The 17714-nt window shown below is 48.7% G+C and overlaps 1 protein-coding gene across 2 annotated transcripts in view; it reads left to right on the forward strand.

Annotated features, from left to right (window-relative positions):
- Positions 1-1472: 1472 nt before the first annotated feature.
- LOC126580813 (protein mothers against dpp) overlaps positions 1473-17714 on the forward strand; it is a 21742-nt gene continuing 5500 nt past the window's right edge. The window contains exons 1-2 of one of the 2 annotated variants that reach the window (XM_050244077.1): positions 11909-11977; positions 15002-15315. In XM_050244077.1, coding sequence (XP_050100034.1) covers positions 15255-15315 — 61 coding nt within the window. In that variant the 5' untranslated portion in view covers positions 11909-11977; positions 15002-15254. Of the gene's footprint in view, positions 1867-11908; positions 11978-15001; positions 15316-17714 lie in introns of those variants that run through there. The other variant, XM_050244078.1, reaches the window with a different exon arrangement.

A 17714-nucleotide genomic window follows, 5' to 3' on the forward strand; every position in this document is an offset into this window, starting at 1 on the left:
GATTTGCTGATTCAGATGATGATGAGGAGGAGGAGGAGGTCTCACTCTGGCCTGGCCTTCTCGTTCAACAACGAACAGCAAATCACAACCGTGGAATGTTGCCGTGGATTAGACGTCAGGTGGTGAAGTTGAAGTTGTTTGCAATAACCGGCGATGCAGTAATTGTTTCAAATCCCACCCTCTAGTGGACCATCTCCCGGACTCAAGGGTTCTTCTTGTTGAGTTGAGGAAATCCTGTCCATTCCACTAGCAGCAGCGTGTGAAGAGCGCGGAGTGGCATCACGCGGTCTGCCAGGAGAGGGATTCATTGATAAAGAAACAGCAAACCAGGCTGTTGCCGCTGCTGCTGCTGCTGCTCCTGGTGTTGTTGTCGGAAGTGAGACTTCTAGTTCACCAGTGGCCGCGGGGTCGAGGTGATCTTCGGAGCCGCCGCTTTGAAGTGTCTCGTCCAATCGCGAACGGGATGTGGGATGATTTACAATGCCCTGTTGTAGCGGTGGCCGGACGGTGGAAGCAAGTGCTATTTATGTTTGGTTTTACGACCAAAAGCCTAGATTACTTTAATGGCAAACGATCCACCCTCTCAGACCCTCGAGAGAGATCGATCGATCGATTGTTGTGCTGCTCGAGTGCAATCGCTCCGAACCAATGCTCTTGGCTCCTTGGTCTGGTCGTCCACCGTGTGATGCATCTACTAACCGGGCATGTCTACTAACCTAACCAAGTGCAATCAGCCACCACGGTGGATTGGACTTTGCTCTCTCTCGAGCACTGATCGTTGATCGCGAGTCCCGACATCAGAGCTCATCAGAGTGTATACAGCACGGCGCACTGCTCTCGACGACGACGGCCCTCTTCCTCCCGGCGTCCCCCTTGACCCGAGCATCGTTTACGTCAAAGTGGAGCTGTGCATCTCAATCGACAGCGCGCGCAGGGCAGGGCGGCGACCAGAGACGCTCAGTCTTGTCTGTAGCGCGACTATTCGATTCGCTTGGCAAGCGAGACATACCTTCTCGCGCGCGAGCTTCTGGGGAACTGAGACCAAGACGAAGCAACAGAACTGCGACGAGAGTTGAGCTGTGAGCCAACAAAAGGATTCGAAATCGAAGTGGAAACCCAAGCCACCTAGGGGGAAGCAAGGGAAAATGGAAAAGGGAAATCAAAACTCAACACTCTGCTCGCTCGCTCTCATTATCGCTCCCTCTCTCTGTCGCTCTGGTGGTGCAGGCAGGACGCGAGTCGACATTCTTCACGCGACGCAGAGCGGAGGACCGGAACGGAAAGCGAGATTTCCGATCTTTAATTACATCCAACACCCCAGACGGTGCATCCTTGCTGTCGATGTTCCCTTTCTTTGGGCCTTTTTTTTCTGGTGGTTAGTTGGCGATGAGCAGCTCTTCTCCCAGATCGGCAGAGTAGCATCGTTGGTTCGGGCGCGATCGTGGATATTTAGTCTATCGCTTTCATGTCGCACGCGCGGTTTAACATTATCGAACGGATTGACAGTGACAGGGAGATTAGTGAATGATTTTGTTTTCATTAAACGGTCGCTTTAAACGATGTGAACCGTTTCATATTGAAGTGAAACCCATGGTGAAATGTATTGCTCAGCATATTTGCTGCTTTTAAAAGGCTGCTGGCAATTCTAAAACGGCAGAGAGTGCATGCGATATGTGCCATTACATAATGCGTATCGAGTGTTGTTGATAGTGGACGAGTGTTGGTGTGTTGGCCAAGCAGAGATCATCTCCATCAATTGCAGGCAGCAACGATCAGACTTTGGATAAACCCGGTCATCTACAAAACAAAACTAAAAGCAACAAAAATGATCATCAAGATGGCATCAACACGATCGGCGGACATGTTGTAAGTAGTTTTGTTTGTCGTGGATCCACCCAGCGATGCTCTCCCTCCTCTGACGCTCAAATCGAGAAACTATTCTCTCAATCGATCGCCAAAATAGCAGCAATGGTTTAGTGTAAGTGGAATCTCGATGTGGATGCTCCTCATCGTACTGATATGCTCGGCACGACAGTGTTCGTTGAATTTGGTGACGTTCACCGCAACAGATTTAACGTTAATACCTTTTATCCTTAATTTTTAATAATTTTAGTGACCAAATTGTTAAACGACATCATGCCAACGTTCTTCAATACAATCAACTTCGTTCGATGAGCGTTTGGTTGAATCATGTGGCCTGTGACGTGCAGATGGGAAACGCAGCTTATCTCCGAAGGACGGGCATTCCTCATGACACGCAGCGTGTTTTTTTATTTGTGGGAACACGAACAAATAAGACGTGTGGCGGGGTGTAGTTTCGCGTTGCTAATTTTATCGCACGTGAATCTCGCTCTGGTTGGTGCTCTGGTCTCTTGTCAGCTGTGCCTGCTTGCTACTGGGCTGATCGTCTCAAATATTTGTCCGTCCATTTGGCTCGCGCGCACTGTCTCGCACGGCGCACACCCTCTTGCACTTCTCTCACTATCCGTGGCCATCTAGCTCTATTCACACGGCTGTCGTCTGGTTGGCTAGCAGTGCAAATCGCGAAGGACAGTCGCGGTCTGTGCGTGCTCATATTTTCTTCACAGGAAACAGATTTTTTGGATTCGTTCCGAGAATTTTTACTACCAGCCACTCGATCTCCCTTCTCGTCTGCTCACGATCTCATTGCCAGCGGTCAGCAAACGTTCGCTGCTGCTGCTGCGTTGGTGATCCTCGGGTCGGGTTGTCATTTGGCATCGGTTAGCCCATTTCGTGAAGACGCTTGAATGAAAAGAGGGATTTCATGGGAAATGTATAGCAGGGAGTGAGAAATAATGCGGAAGTCGTACACCGAAATATGGTGTTCGGCAAGAAAGAAAGGCAACATTGTAATTTCATGGCAATTAGTTTTTTATTGAAATAGTATACGCTTGAGGAAAAGTCGGAAAAGAGTAACCTTTCTGTTGGCAATAAGACTTCCCAAGGTGACTGCTACGGACTCAAGCAGTTGTTTAAGTAGTTTTGAAAGGACTTCTGCTTGCAATTGATCTTTGAGATCGTTCTTTATTTCACTTTTATTGTTTCCAATCGATTGGCAAATACTGTAAAGCGTTTTGCGCTTCAAGGATTCAATGGTGTATCGTTGAATTCAAACGGACTGGACGATGTCAATCATTTTTGCGATTCCTTCTCGAAGGATATTACGATCTAGCCCCCCCCCCCCTTGCCAACACGAATACATTCCTAATGACCTTCTCCGTCCTCCAGCTGGCGATGTAATTAATGGTTGCCAGTAAATATCGTCCGGCCAGGATGGGAAGCATAACAGGAAAAATATAAATGGAAAGCACCCTCACTACACTTAGTAGTAGTGTGCGCGCGGCCATCGTCATCGTTGTCCGCTTTGGACGGCGGTGGCAGGCAATCAAGGGAGTTTGTAATTGCAGCACACGATGACGGTGTAGTGTGCCACCCTATCATGCAATTGCAAAAAGTTGCAATTGACGTTGGTCGGTTGGTTGTTGCTATTTTTTTATTTGAATGTGTGAGCGCAGGATAACACGATGTTAGTACGTTGGGGTAAACTCCTGGAAAAAGGGGAAACTTGTTAACGATTCCCTTTCAGAAAAAGCGAATGCCAAGGATGAGGAAATGTGTTTGATTAACAGACCGCGCGGACGTGAAGGACCCTTTGTCAAAGGTGTTCGATCGCATGTCCTGTTACAATAATGCAGCGAACTGCACCGAAGGCTGGGCACTAGTTTTTCTTTTGCTCCCGTGGATCGAATGCAGTGAACGGAAATTATTTGATTTAAGGGAAATTATTGAATCTTTGTTGAGGCATCTAGGTTGTATAGAGCTTTATTGTAATGTTGGATGCGTTTTGTAAATGCAAAAGTAATGATAAGAAGTTCTATATTTATTTTTGCCGTTTAAAAACCAATAATGATGTATTGTAATAGTTAAATATCAATTTAATATTAACAACTTACCTCCTGATCTGTTAAATCGGTAAGTGATTTTCACATAATTGAACTATGTTGCCATAAAACTATCATTCCTATGGGATCCCGTTATAACGCAGCCTGCAGCAACCGATGCCACAATCGCGATTGTTGCCTATGCTCTATGTTCCGTTGTCCGTTGATAATGATCACCATGCAAACGGTCGTTCGATTCACTAGTGAAACGACAAACACAAGCTGCCATTATTACGATCATATGCAGTCGTCGCTCTACATCGACGTCCGACTCTGGCTCAGTTACAGTTACCAGAGCCCACACTCTGTAGCTCCAATTTTCGCTTTTTCTCTCACACGCAGTTTTTTTTCCCCACTTTCAATTGCGCACAATCATCTCGTGGATGGATGTGTGGAGATCGGTAAGCGTATATTGAAATTACGAATGCAATCGATGGCTGAATATTGAATCCATAATCCGTGTGATGGGCTAGGGCGCAGGGATTGCATTACATGTCACGATAAGTGCCTAGAACCGTCTCTGTCTGGTTCTGGTTGACAAATGTACAAGTGTTGTTAGTGTAACACTGGACGACGTACGGCTAGACCTTTAGCTAATGTCCTGCGGCAGTACCAGGTACAAATGACCATGTGCGCGATGGTGGCTGTACCGTTAGCGGCAATCAGAAGCCGTGAGCTCTCCCTCGCTAATCAATGCTTAGGCTGCACAATAAATCGCCTCCATCAATCGTCATCCAATTATCATGCCTCGTCGGTGCACCATACCACGGTTTCCACATTTATGGTGGTTCCCACTTGTAATGCCCAGTGCCGATCCTGGGGTTATCTTCTAAAGCGAGTCGAAACGAGAGCGGATGCGCGCTGATCGCGTCCTCGGTCGTTCAAGTGCGTTGCCATGAGGCACGCGCGGCCCCACCACCGGTGCTGGTGACCACGAACGGAAGCATCTAATCGCGTCAGGCGTACGGCGGGGTGCCACCCCGTACGCCGTACACGACTCAAAGCCGATGTTGATGGACAAGGCGCGCGAGCGCGTGCTCCACTGCTCGTCATCAATCGAGCAAATCCTTTTGCAAATGAATACGTCACACACGGTCGCGAGGCGAATACTATTCAGCTCAAGAGAAACAGCGAGAGAGAGAGAGAGCGAGAAGGAGGCTGCGTAGGAGTGTGTCGAGTGCTGAGTAGTTGGAATATTTATATTTACCCGTTGATTACATACGCCAAGGATGAAGTGTGCACATGTGGTTTCTGGTGTGTCGGTGCTCCTAATTGAAAGTCAAGCATGCTTACCATTGATTGAAATACTGCTGTCGATGCGGAAACCAAGCGCAACATCTAACATTGGAAATGTTTCCAAACAACAGATCTCGCTGTTAGATTTCGATGTAGAGTGACACTGAAAAGCCTTTGACGTGTTCGATTTAGCTTGAGATGTTTGTTAAAATGGGTTAACTTAGTTTATCTGATCTTTTTACACATAAAAGAATAAATTATTAGAATGTTTTCAATTACAAAATCGATTTGGTTGAGGGAATTGTACTAAATTAAATGTGACTTCATCAATTTATTTTATAGAAGTGATGTGTGAGCGTACATTGGTAACCGATACAACACATGGCAACATGTTCACCTTCAACCATAAAATCTAAAACACCCCACTGCTAAGTCTCCTAACGAGCTGCATGGGTCAGACAGTCATCCCGAGTGCAGAATACGGGGAGGAGGACTATCTTGAAGCAAAATGCCCGTTACTTCACCAGCGAGCTCATCGACAGTGAACAGACGGGTACAGATCCTCAAGATGGGTCAGTGTCTGCAGTCTTTAGGGCTAACGAGCGAGCGAGGAAACGATGCTGATGCGATATAGTCCCCGATTGATGGGCCCTATTCGCGGTTGGCTTACGGCACACTTTTCACTACGAAGCGTCGTGCCTACGGTCTACGGTAGCATGGAAGGGAGCGGTCGTACATAAACGGATGATGATGGAGCCGTTTCTCGTTTTAAGTGCTTTATAAATACATATTAACCCCCCCCTCCTCCCCCACAACGCTCGTTTTAGCTCCTCACCCACACAGTGTGTCATGTTTCGTCACTGTCACCCCCTTCCCGTCGTCATACATTATGAGCTAAGACACGGGAGAGCCTTTTCTTCGTTCGCACCACCAAGAACACACCCTAAAGGAGCGGGAAGGGGAGAGTGAGAAGCTAACGAACCACGGAAGGAACGGACACTTCGATGTGGGTTGAGTCGCGCGGCTCGTGATCGATCCGCTCCTATCCGGCTGATGGATGGTGATAAGAAGACGCGGACGGGGTTGGTCCGGATTGCAGAATAATTGGCAAACGGAAGGCAGCGATCCCACTCAAAAATGTTACACCCCCTCGCCCCCTAATAGAGTGCCTCCCTTAAACGCGATCTACTTTGCATCGATTTGGGCACGCTTTGCTCTGTTGGTGTGAATTAAGAAGCACCAAGTGTGGGCACCGCGCGCTGTGCCGCCTTATCCTGATCGTTCCAATTTCTGCCCTACTGCTGGCGCCACAACGAGACAGGCGACGCTCTCCACTCGACGGGCTCGATCGTTCGATCGCTCGATCGCTCGATTTATGCCACACCAAGGTGGGGGGGTATAATTTATAAGTAAAAAAAAAGTATGGTTCGCAGCACGAAAACGATGTTTACCTTACGCTGTTGCAACCCAGATTCCCACACCTAACGGCATTCGCTTCCCGCTCGGCATTCGTTCCATGTTTGGGAAAATAAATAAAATTATAAGGAAGCGTATTGAGCGCGCCGCCCGACCCGCCCGGCCTGCCTACCAGAAGATCAGATCGAATGGGGAAGCAAGGTAGCAAAACCGCAGCAGGAACGCACTTTTTGAAACATGAGCACCATGATCACGATCCACGACCACGAGAAGAGGGAGGCGGAGGCGCGCGCCCGCTCGAAATGTCGCCAGCTAGCCGCGTGGTCGCGTGTCGCCATCTCCGCTCCGCTACTGTGTCGCGGTCGCTTCATTTCAAGATCCCTCCATGGTCGTCTCTTCTCCGTCGACGAGCACACCTGTCTTCTATCCGAGCTGCTCTGGTGCAGCTAACTGTGTTATGATCGAGATCGCCGTTACGCACATTTTGTGTTTGTGGAAAAGGAGGAGAAGGGTTCGTGGTGTGCGCGTGTGGTGTACGATTAGATGTCGAGAGAGCGCGCGATGTCGAGGGATGTGCGTCAGGAGGCGCTGATGCTAGCCAGCAAGCCAGTGTAACCGTTGGCCCATTTGTCGCCATGCTCATCGACCTGACACGATCATCGTGTGTGTCGTCGTTAGGCGTCGACGCGATTGCGGTGCTAATGCCAATGGTTAAACGATCATTTTAATGTGGAGTAAATGAAACATTATTTTCAATTGGCACGCGCGCTTCGATGTTCAGCAATTATGGTGCGCTTTTCGTTGTCACGGAACGCACTTACGGGAGTTTTGAGAAGAATTTTGTTCTTTGCGGTGAAGTTGTCTATTTATTTGCAATTTTTAAACTTCAATTTTGATGTTTACTTCGTTATTTTCTCGCCCTAATAGCCAATATCTTAATTAGCGAGGAATGAATCGAATATTATTCTTCCTAAAATCATCTTTTGATGTCTTACGATCGCTAATGATCTGGAGTGAATTTATGAAATTGAACTCTTTCCTTAGTAATTTGTATAAAAGTCTAGAATCGTTGCTAAAAGCTACGATCAAACTTATGCGACGACACACTTCATCATCCGACCTGCTTCAAGTGCTGCATTTAGCCTCGTTCTCTCTCTCTCTCCTCCGCACGGGAAGGCGTTGCACCGAACGATCGATCATTAACTCTGTTAACCATTTCAGCGGTCAGCGGAGGTACTCCTCCACCTCCCCATGACCGGTTTCCGCAGGAAGAGGTACCAAGTGGTGCCCCCTCCGTCGCGGGTCGAGCCAGGATCGCGTGCGTTTTACGCGCGTGATTTAATGCGCCCACCGTTTAACGGTCAGAGGAATGAGGAGCGGGCGCCACCGGGATCTAGTGACGCCAAGGAGTTTATCAGCGAACCAATTTGCCGCCGCCACCTTGGCCCGAACGGAGGGGTGTATCGCTTCGGGCAAAGATTTGTCACCACCGCATCGGGAGTGTCCCCCGAGTCGCGCCGATAAGTGCTGCCCCTGGCTTTACATTCCATGAGCTTCGAGCTTTTTGCTCCGTACCCCGGAGTACCAGGAACCTAGGCAAGAAATTGTCGCAGAGATTTCGCCGCTAACTCACACTTCTTTCCAGCTCCAGACCACTGCTGGTGGTGGTCGATCGCTGATGTTGCATTTATTTGGCGAAGCAATGCACGTCCATTCGTATCGTCACGTAGGAGTAATTTCGTTTGGCGATTCTCGCGGTCCGTAAAAAAAGGGGGAAAAGGTTCTCCCCTTCCTTGGGTGCAACAGTCTTGCACATCGCGGGGCGCCCGGTATGGTGGATCCAGTTCCTGGTTGAATTGACCAAAGATTGATGAAAAGAGGGGACCACTTCTTGTCGCCGGGATGCTTGTTGCTCCTCCAACAGGAGAAAGGTTGCATCTATATCGATTCGATTGCATCTCGCGCTGCGGCAATAATCGTAAGCGCCACATTTCGCCACGCGAGAGATGTTGTGTCGCTTCAAGCGAGCATTTATGCTGCTTCGTGTTTGCCTCGGAACACACTCCTCCACCCCATTTCGCGTCGTACGAGCATCTTCAGCCTCACCTCTGTCTTGTGCATGTGCGCATAATGTGTCCGTGCTTCTCTCGGCTTCGACTGCAGAACATAATGACATTACGAGTGCAGAAGAGCCATCGCACCGAAATGCGCCAGACGACGACACTCGTCCGGGTACACACGCTCCTCGCTCCTCGCTGCTGCTGCTGTCGTCTGTGGCGTTTTGCGGTTGGTGATTTATGCGATTCCGCGGACGGCGGGCGCGCGATCTAGAGACAGTCACAGTCGCGAGGAGAAATGTGCAACAGGAGAGAGCGAGTGCGTCTCTGCCGCTTGAGTCACCTCCGATGCTGCTCGGTGGACCGTTTGTGGCCAATGGCCATCAGAGCTCGCCTAGAGTGCCTCAAAGTGTCGTTCTTGTCGTTCGGCGCGGAGGGGACTATCGAGCATTAATGTGTTTTCTTTTTGCGGTGCAGTGGTTCAGTTTTTATGTCGGCCTGCCTGCCTGCCTGTTGATCGGTTCCTGGGCATATGTTGGGTTCTTTGGGGTCATTGATTTTATAATGATTTGCGGTTGACTCGTGTCCGAACTTTTTGAGAGATGATTGAGTTAAGAATTACAACGAAATTATCAGTGTCACTCCAAGAATTATCAATTTTATGATTTATGCTTTCTCCTTTATGAAGCGTTTGATGGAAAGAAAAACAAACTGACATCACTTGAAAACATATTTGAGATTGATGTTGTGTAGATCATTGAACACGAACTGGCACGAGCTTCTGTAACACATTGGTATGTTGTGCACGTTTCGATCAAGCGGAAAACGTTCGCTCTTCACTTATCGTCGAACAATGTTTAATGATGGTCGCTTATGGATAGAGAGGGTATGGACCGGTTCGAATGGTGTGGTGCCTATTGGTCCCAGGAGACCCACTTACTACGAGGAACCGTTCGAGAACGCGGGGAAAGAACGTTCATCATTCCGGTTCGATGTACCCGATCGCAATAATCATCTGTGAAACATCTTTTTGCACACTCGAATGGCCCTCAAGAAGAAGGGAAGGAGAGTATCTAGTCGATCTGTGCTGATCACGCTCGCCGATAGTACGTTTGCCATTCCTTACGAGGTCCAATGGGGTCCACCAACCACCCATAACCGTTGATGATAGGTTCCACCCACCGTCGCCCCACTCAAGGTGGGTGGAAATTTGTAGTTTTTTTTTGTGTTTTTCCCCTTCTAACATACATTTGCAATAAAGCAGTCGGAAGGGGGGGAGAACGTCACGAGGAACGGTGTGAGCGATGTGGTCAGCGTTGTGCACCGTTCCGCTTTTAAGTGCTTTCGTCTTGGCGCGGGCTTCAATCCCAGCGTCCAGCTTCCCACGCAGCATCAGCATAAATAGGATAGTGGACCCAGCAGTGCATTGTGGGGCTTTTGCAACGAAAAAAAGTGCCCGCTTGCACACACGACGCCGGCAGAAAGGACAAACGAGCGCCTCCTCCACTCTGCTGTTTGTTTTGTTTTGCGTCCCCTGTTGATGCCGGTGCGCTGTTGTTGCTGGTGCTGTGGTTGCAGTCAGCGAATCGGACAACAGTTCTTTCTTAAGGCGTCTTTCTGCAGTCGCTAAAACACACATACACCTCCTCCTCCTCCGCATAGTGCAGGTCGGTGGCGTTGGCGCCGGGTTTTAGAGCAAGAGAGAGAGAGAGGGAGAGAGAGAGAGAGAGAGAGAGAGAGAGAGAGAGAGAGAGAGATACCGCGCGCGCTTGTCGTGTTGGAGTGCATGATGGTGCAGTGCATGTGTCCGTCCATCTTACTGCTGTTGCCTTCGGTGCGATGGTTAGATCGCATCAGCTATCAAAGAACACCAATAACCATTAGGAGCGATTGAAGGTTTGCATTCTCGGCGCATAAGCAATTGATTTCGATCGTGTTGCATTCGTGTGGAATAAAGTTTTTTTTTGTTTGCGAAACACTTCCACAGGAAAGTGTGTCAACGAGGGGGCATCAGGATGAATATGATTTTCGTTCTTGAAATGTTGGTGAGGAGAAGCACCATATTGATTCAATATTTGTTTAATAATTTTAGGCTTGGTGTTGTTTCCGCTACTTAGACATATTCTAATGATTTTAAAGTTGTTTTCCATAAAGACATTAGAATAGTTTCTTGAAAGCCAACCACAACTGTCAATTTATCAAGATTTTCACTCGATCCACGCTGATCATATGTTGTTTGTGGTGCCAGATCTAATTGCTCGAGTGTTGCTTTGTGCATTGAAATCCCCGTGCGTTCTAACTGTTGTTCTCGATGCATCGTCGCAGTTGCTTCATTCACATTCACTTCGATAGATTTGTGCGATCAGTTCCTCCCCCCCCCGGCGAAGGGAGAGGGATATGATTTGTAGCACCGTGCGCGTTGTGTGCGAGTTCGTCTCGCACTCCCCTCCCGCCCCGTTTTACGTTGACGTTTGCGCTCACAATGTCATCCTCTGTTCCTTCTCTGATTCCACTGCAATTTCCCCCGTCTCACCCCTCGGTACGCGCAATATGTGATTGACTCCCTCTGCGATCGACGCCACCGCATAATCAACGGCGAATGGCGTGCTACCGTTTGTCCCCCGGCGCGGAACGGCCACAATACGCACCTCGTTAATGCGTCCATGATGGAAGCCACGGAGCGCGGTGAGAAGAGCAGGATCGAATGGGACAGAACGATCGACGAATGGTCTTTTTTTCTGCTCTTTAAACATTCTCCCAACGAGAAAGGGGTGCGCGCACTGCTTCGGGCGTGATCGATCGATCGTGTGCCGGGAGGATCGCCGCGCCCGAGCCAGTCGCGGTCGGTCGGTGGCGCTTCGTCCCGAGTACCGAGAGTCCGCGAGAGCGCGAAGCCAGGCGACGAAAAGCCAAACCAAAGAAAGCGAACTGGAGACCCCGACTTCCGACGGGAGGGGGAGATGGGGAGGAGAACCACAGAAGGAAAGGCGATTACCGCGTCTCGATGGCGCGCTTGACGATCGTGAGGGGGGCATCGTTGAAGCGACTTCGAAATCGATCGGCTGCGTACAGTGCGCGAGATCGTCGGCGGCGACGTTGAGCAGCACCCGAGACGCGCCAAGAGATAGAACGCGAACGAGCGAGCGGCGGGTGTGCGCTGATCGCGCGCGCACCCCAATCAGTCCACGATTTAACCGCGCACCGTGAACGTCGTTCTCATCTCGTCCGTGTTGTCTTGTCTGCGTTGTGTCTTCGTCGATTGGACAAAAAAGGATTGTGCCGTCGTCGTGTTTTTGTTGGCCAATGGTATTTCCGGTGTTTCTCCGGTCGGGTTGATAGCGCCCCAGGGAAAAGTAGGATTAGACTCCCCGCGAATGGTGCGCAGCAGAGTGAAGGATTTGGCGGATGTTGTGACACAAACATGGCGTGCGTTTTGTGCGCGATCCGCGATCCTCCAAAGTGCTTGGTGTGGGGTGGTGGGAGGCAATCAAACATCCATCGAACGGTTAATCGATTGAAATGGAATTAATGGAAGGCAGCAGTGGTGCAGCGAAGAACGAGGAATGTGTACGATCGTTGAGAGGAAGATTATCTTAGCTCCACTGACTCTCGGACCGTAAAGTAGTGCGCGCCTGGCGGTATCAATCAAACCAGCGTCAGTAACATATGCGCGCGCACTGCGATCGATCTGATTACGCGCTGGAATGAGTGCTTTTTGCGGTAGCAGCGAAGAGCGACCGACCTCTATCGTAAAGAAGATATGCCGTCGACGATGATGGGTGATCACGATGATCGCGCGGTGGTGGTGAAATAGATGGAAACTACATCGCCCCCAGCACCTTTACCGCAGGATCTAGCCAGAAACAGGCTCGGTATAAGCGAGTGATCGAACGATCGCACGATGGTGGCACTCGAAGGAGGGGGAGGGGAGGAATCTGGAGGAGAAAGATGTGGTCGTTGGCGCCACCCGGACGTGGCCAGCCAGCCAGCCAGCAAGCCAGCCTGCCAGCTAGTGAGCAACAACTTCCCCCCCGTCTGAGCACCATGCTCCATCTGGTGGTTCCATCCACGTTCCGATGTATCGATCATCAATGTTTGATCCTCGCTCACTCTCTCTTTCTCTCTCTTTCTCTCTCTCTCTCTCTCTCTCTCTCTCTCTCTCTTTCTCTTTCTTTCTCTCTCTGGTTGAACGCACCATGCGCCTCCCCAACCCCTTCCGTACGCTCTGTTTGAGCTCGTGAAACGTGATTTAGAACAGATATTCGATTCGATACCGTGCTACGCGCGCGCTCCTCGTGGACGACGACGACAACAACAACGAAATGGCCCCTGGCCTGGTCCCCCCGGTTCTTGGTCTCGATCGTCTTGTTACGTTGGCTCCGATTGAAAGAAGTCAAAAGCAAGAAAGTGTGAGCAGCAGCATACCCCGCCGCCATGGCCACCTCTCCTCTCACCGCTACGCCGTCACGCCGGGCGAGTTGAATATTTGTTTATTTTGTATCGTGAACGCGGATGCGTAACCGATGGCGGCTCCACCACGCGACGTGAGTCTCGTGCTTGCTGCGTGCCTGTGTGCCTGTGTCTGAGCTGAGTGAAGAGGAGATGGAGGGTGCGCGAAAGACGATACCGAATGTTGGTGAAGAAGAGATTTGTTTATTTTGATTGGCTCTTTCCCTAATATTGACATTAGATAGCGCTCGTCGTCGTCGTCGTGGTCGTCGATCGAGGAAATCAGAAAGCAGCGACAGCAGTAAAGACACTTGGAAACAGAAAAAGTGCATAACAGCGCGAGGCATATTCGCTGATGGCCACCATCTAATCGTGATGGTCGATGAAAGCCGAAAAGGGAGAAAGAATGGAGAAAATATTATTCAAAATCACCACCGCGATAACGGCAGCGCGCCGACGGTCATTATCTGCTGCTGCGCTCTCTTGGTCGTGCCGGAGTGGTTTTTCCCCAATTTTTTTTTCTGGCCACACATTTTGGCAAAGTCCAGGCGCCACATCCTCTCCCCAGCGCCTGCGTGTGTCGATGACCGCGCGAATGATCCACCCGTTCTTGCGATGGTGCGATCGAGCGGTAGTTTGTAGCTCCTTATTTGATCGTGAATTAATTTCGCGACGTATTTCGTCAAATATTGCGGAAAGCCATCTCTGGTGGATTAGTAGAAGAAGAAAGAAAAACGATTCATTCCCGTCATTGATTCATTGCTGACGCGAGCCGGATGTGACGAACGTAGCGTTTTGTGGGAGGAAACCCATTAAACATTTGGTCTTATCGGTAGAAAGAGAGAGAGAGGACGGTTTAGCTTACACAAAGCTCTCTGGTCTGGTGTTAAGTTGCGATTAACATTTATTTTTTTTTTTTAGCTTGGTGGGCCGTGCGCTGTTCAAAATGACAAACGCTGCTTTTTTGAAAGTGGTACAGTTCGTTTATGAGATTCTCATTAAACTAAGAATCTCTTACGAATCTACGTACTTATGTGGCAGGCCATCCTTAACTTCATTTTGAATGATTACCGTCCGGTTGTTGGCGATAATGCTGACAACTTGAAATGGCATGCTAGCTAATTTTTCTTTATTTTGCTGACCCAAATGATTTATTGTGCCAATTCTGGTTTAGCTAATCTCGCTACTGGTTCGCGATAACCCCCGGCAGCATCTAAGGTTAAGCGCCAATTTGAAGCCTAGAGCGGATTTGGACTAATTCTTTTTGCAATCCTGTGCTCTGTTGGCTACCGTTTTGCGATTGGCGCTGTGCTCTAGACTTATTTTAAATTGTTATTACATTGGCTTATCGCAAATGTTGCAAATAACATAATAAAATAACAAATTAAATTGCGGTCTGGCCATCGTGCCGCCTATATTGTGAAGTTGTGATTATGTTGGAAGCGAAGTAACAGATTTCACATGGCCACCGTCCTCGATAAGATCATAGCTACTAGTGTTCTCGTTGATATTTTTAATGAGCGAGAAGAAAACATTCCAATTCCGAATCCGATTGGGTGAAATGATGTTTTAGCTTCCTGATCATCAGCATTATCATCAGCGCCGGTAAACAAACTCCTCACTCTCGAAACATCTTCGAAGAGAAATCCAATTATTGCTGTTGCTTTTTCGATACCATTTTCGGGGCAACTCATTGATCAACAAAGAGCCGATCTTAAGAATGAACTCTTCTACTTCGCGCGGTAAAAAAGGAGTCTGCGATCGCCGGCATCAACGCCGGGAGAGTAAAGTGTGATAATGAGTGTGCAGATGAGAAAATCAAAAACCCATTTGGAGTCATTTTCATGCCTTTGTTCCTTTCTCTGCTGCCCGCTGTTTTAGTTTATGCGTTAGCTTCGCCCCCGAAGTTCAATCATTAAAGTGCTTTTAAGCTAGACTTGCGTCTTGAATGCTGCCGAGAAGAGGTGAACTAGAAAAGAGTGATCAATTACATTGCAATTTCTTTGCCGTGGTGCTGTGTTGTGAGTCGAAACGAACGATACTGCTACGGTGCTGGTTTGATCGAGATTTTGTTTCGTGGTACTCTACGCTAGCGACTCAATTGATTTGTGCTGGCCGCTAGAACGCTGAGCTAATGCTGCACTCACTGGATTACAACACACCGACTGGGTCAGAGATGGCGCACTACGGAAATGGTAACAAAATATTTCATTCCAAGTACCCATATTTTCACGAAAAAACACACTGCAACTCTTTTCAGGAATTTTTTGAACTAAGATATCTTTGAACACTACTAGTTGTCTAGCTAGACGTATGATGGATAGAAGAGCGGGAAGCTTGTCCTGATCTGGCTGCAAGAAGAGCATAAATAATGTGAACTTTGGTCTTTGCATTCCGTTCTTCTGTTTGCCTAGTGTTTGCCTGCAGCACTGGCACTAGATGCGAATGCCAGTTGGCTGCAGCATGGCTACCCCATCCGCTAGTCCGCATGCTAATATTTATAGTCTGCATTCATCGTGTACACATGTGTACACGTCGGAGGTCAAACAAAAATGATCAATTTTAGCCCCAGTGCCCAGTGATTTGGGGAAGAGTGGAGTTTATGTTATGATGTTTTTGAGTAGATATCTCATGAATCATTTGTGCAACTTGTAGAAAAATCTACTTTTTAACTAATGTTTTTGAAATCCTTTAGTAAATATATTAAGAAGCAAATACGTTTAGATTCAATCACAGCTATTATGATAAAAGTCCTGGTTTCTGCCACGATGATCCATCATGTAGTATGCTCACTTCTTAATGCGACTAACCACCATACCCATGGTAGGGAAATTCCGCGCATTCAGTCCACGCGATCGTACCTGGATCGCGATGACAAATTGCTTGTTAAGCCCTCCCAACTCCCTCCCCCCAGCAAACACCAACATCGATTCGATCGCGACTGAAAAAGGTTGATGGTCAATTTGTCGTGCTGGGCAACCGATGTGGAACCGTCGACCTCTCTCAGCCATTGACTATTAACTCGATAAGTCTTGGGTGTTATCTTCGCAGCATCTATCAGCCCCGCTAGACGCCGCACCGCACCCGATCGCTGGCTTCGTTTTCTGCTTCATGCATCATGTCCGATGCAGTTTTTTGCGATTTATTTATTTCTTTATTGCCGATTGGCAGATTAGCTGCGAAATGCTGCCAGGCGCGGTTCAGCAGGAGCAAAGTGGTCAGCGGGTTGCACTAAGCATTTAATCTGTCCACCCCGGGTGCAATAAACATGAATTAATGGGGTGTCTCGAGGGCCTTTTGCTCGGTTCAATCTAGCCGGGGCCCCCAGCTGGTGTTCCGCACACCTGTTCGCTGTTACCATCGCACCTTGTCGTGGATCTTGATGCACGAGTGCTCGGTAGGTTACAGAGGTTCACACGCGCCCGCGCCCCTATTAATTGACCTAGCTCTGAGTTTGCTGTGCAGCAACCATTTCCACCATTAGTTGTCCCCTAAAAACTGCTTCCAACGTTAATGTGCTTTTCGTTTCACGTGGGGGTTGTAATCAGGAGGGAAAATGCATTTGAAATGAGCTATCGAGGACGGTTGGACGCGTGGTTTAAGTGTCACTTTGCGTACCGTAACTGCTCACGCATGCGCACATAACATGGACGATATTGTTAAACAGCGATCGAGTGTCTCATAAACGAAACGAGGCCAGCAAATGGTGGACGGTGTCATGTGCGTGTGATGCATTGATTGCGACATTTGGTTCCCGGTGCAACACCGTTAAGCATTTTACATGCTGTCTCATAAAAACACCACACAGCGAAAGTGCACGCACAAGCTCATTGAGTTTTGATTCGGAATTTCTCGCGGTGCTCCGTGATTGATTTCCTGTTTTCACTAAATAAATGTTCTGGGCAGGTATAATGGGCCTATTGACATGGTTCGATTGGCTGGGCGGTGTCTGAAATGGTCTAATGGGTACGCCCGGCTTCACTATCACCCTTTCGTCGTCCACCCCCCCGTTCCCCTGTCCCAAACGGTTATTAGCGTAATAAATTGTTTAATCACCGCCCGTAACGTGACAACACTCGTAATGCAATTTATAAAAGGCAATGGCACTCCGGGCCCATCAATTAGTGAATCCACCATGGTCCTAGGGTAGTAGACCAACTACGCCATGACTGTGTATCTGTTTTCTAGCTAGCTGGCAAAGCCCTCGCTTGCAAAGGAAATTGACGTGTCTTTCTTGGACGTTGATCGCAATTTTTGTCACCTACGAACTCCGGTGGCTGGATGCCAGCCACTAGTGATTGCGGTTTTTCTCCTTGCCATGGCCGCCAGTTGCGCTCCTGCCTCGAAGGTCGCCTAGTTCAGCAAGAGGCGTGACGTGGGTACAGCTGATACGATGGCTCTCTAATTTCGTAATGATTTAATGATAAACCTGATGACCGCTAAACGCGCTGCCCCATGCTTTTCATTCCTCAGCAAACCACAGTGACACAGCGAGCGACTTCTTCTAAATCCTCACCTGCGCAAACATGACGAACAACATTACCTTCTCTTGTTCGTTTCATGCTGCAAGAAAACGCGGTGTGGCCTTCACCAC

This window comes from Anopheles aquasalis, chromosome 2 (assembly GCF_943734665.1).
Source record: "Anopheles aquasalis chromosome 2, idAnoAquaMG_Q_19, whole genome shotgun sequence".
Lineage (NCBI taxonomy): Eukaryota > Metazoa > Arthropoda > Insecta > Diptera > Culicidae > Anopheles > Anopheles aquasalis.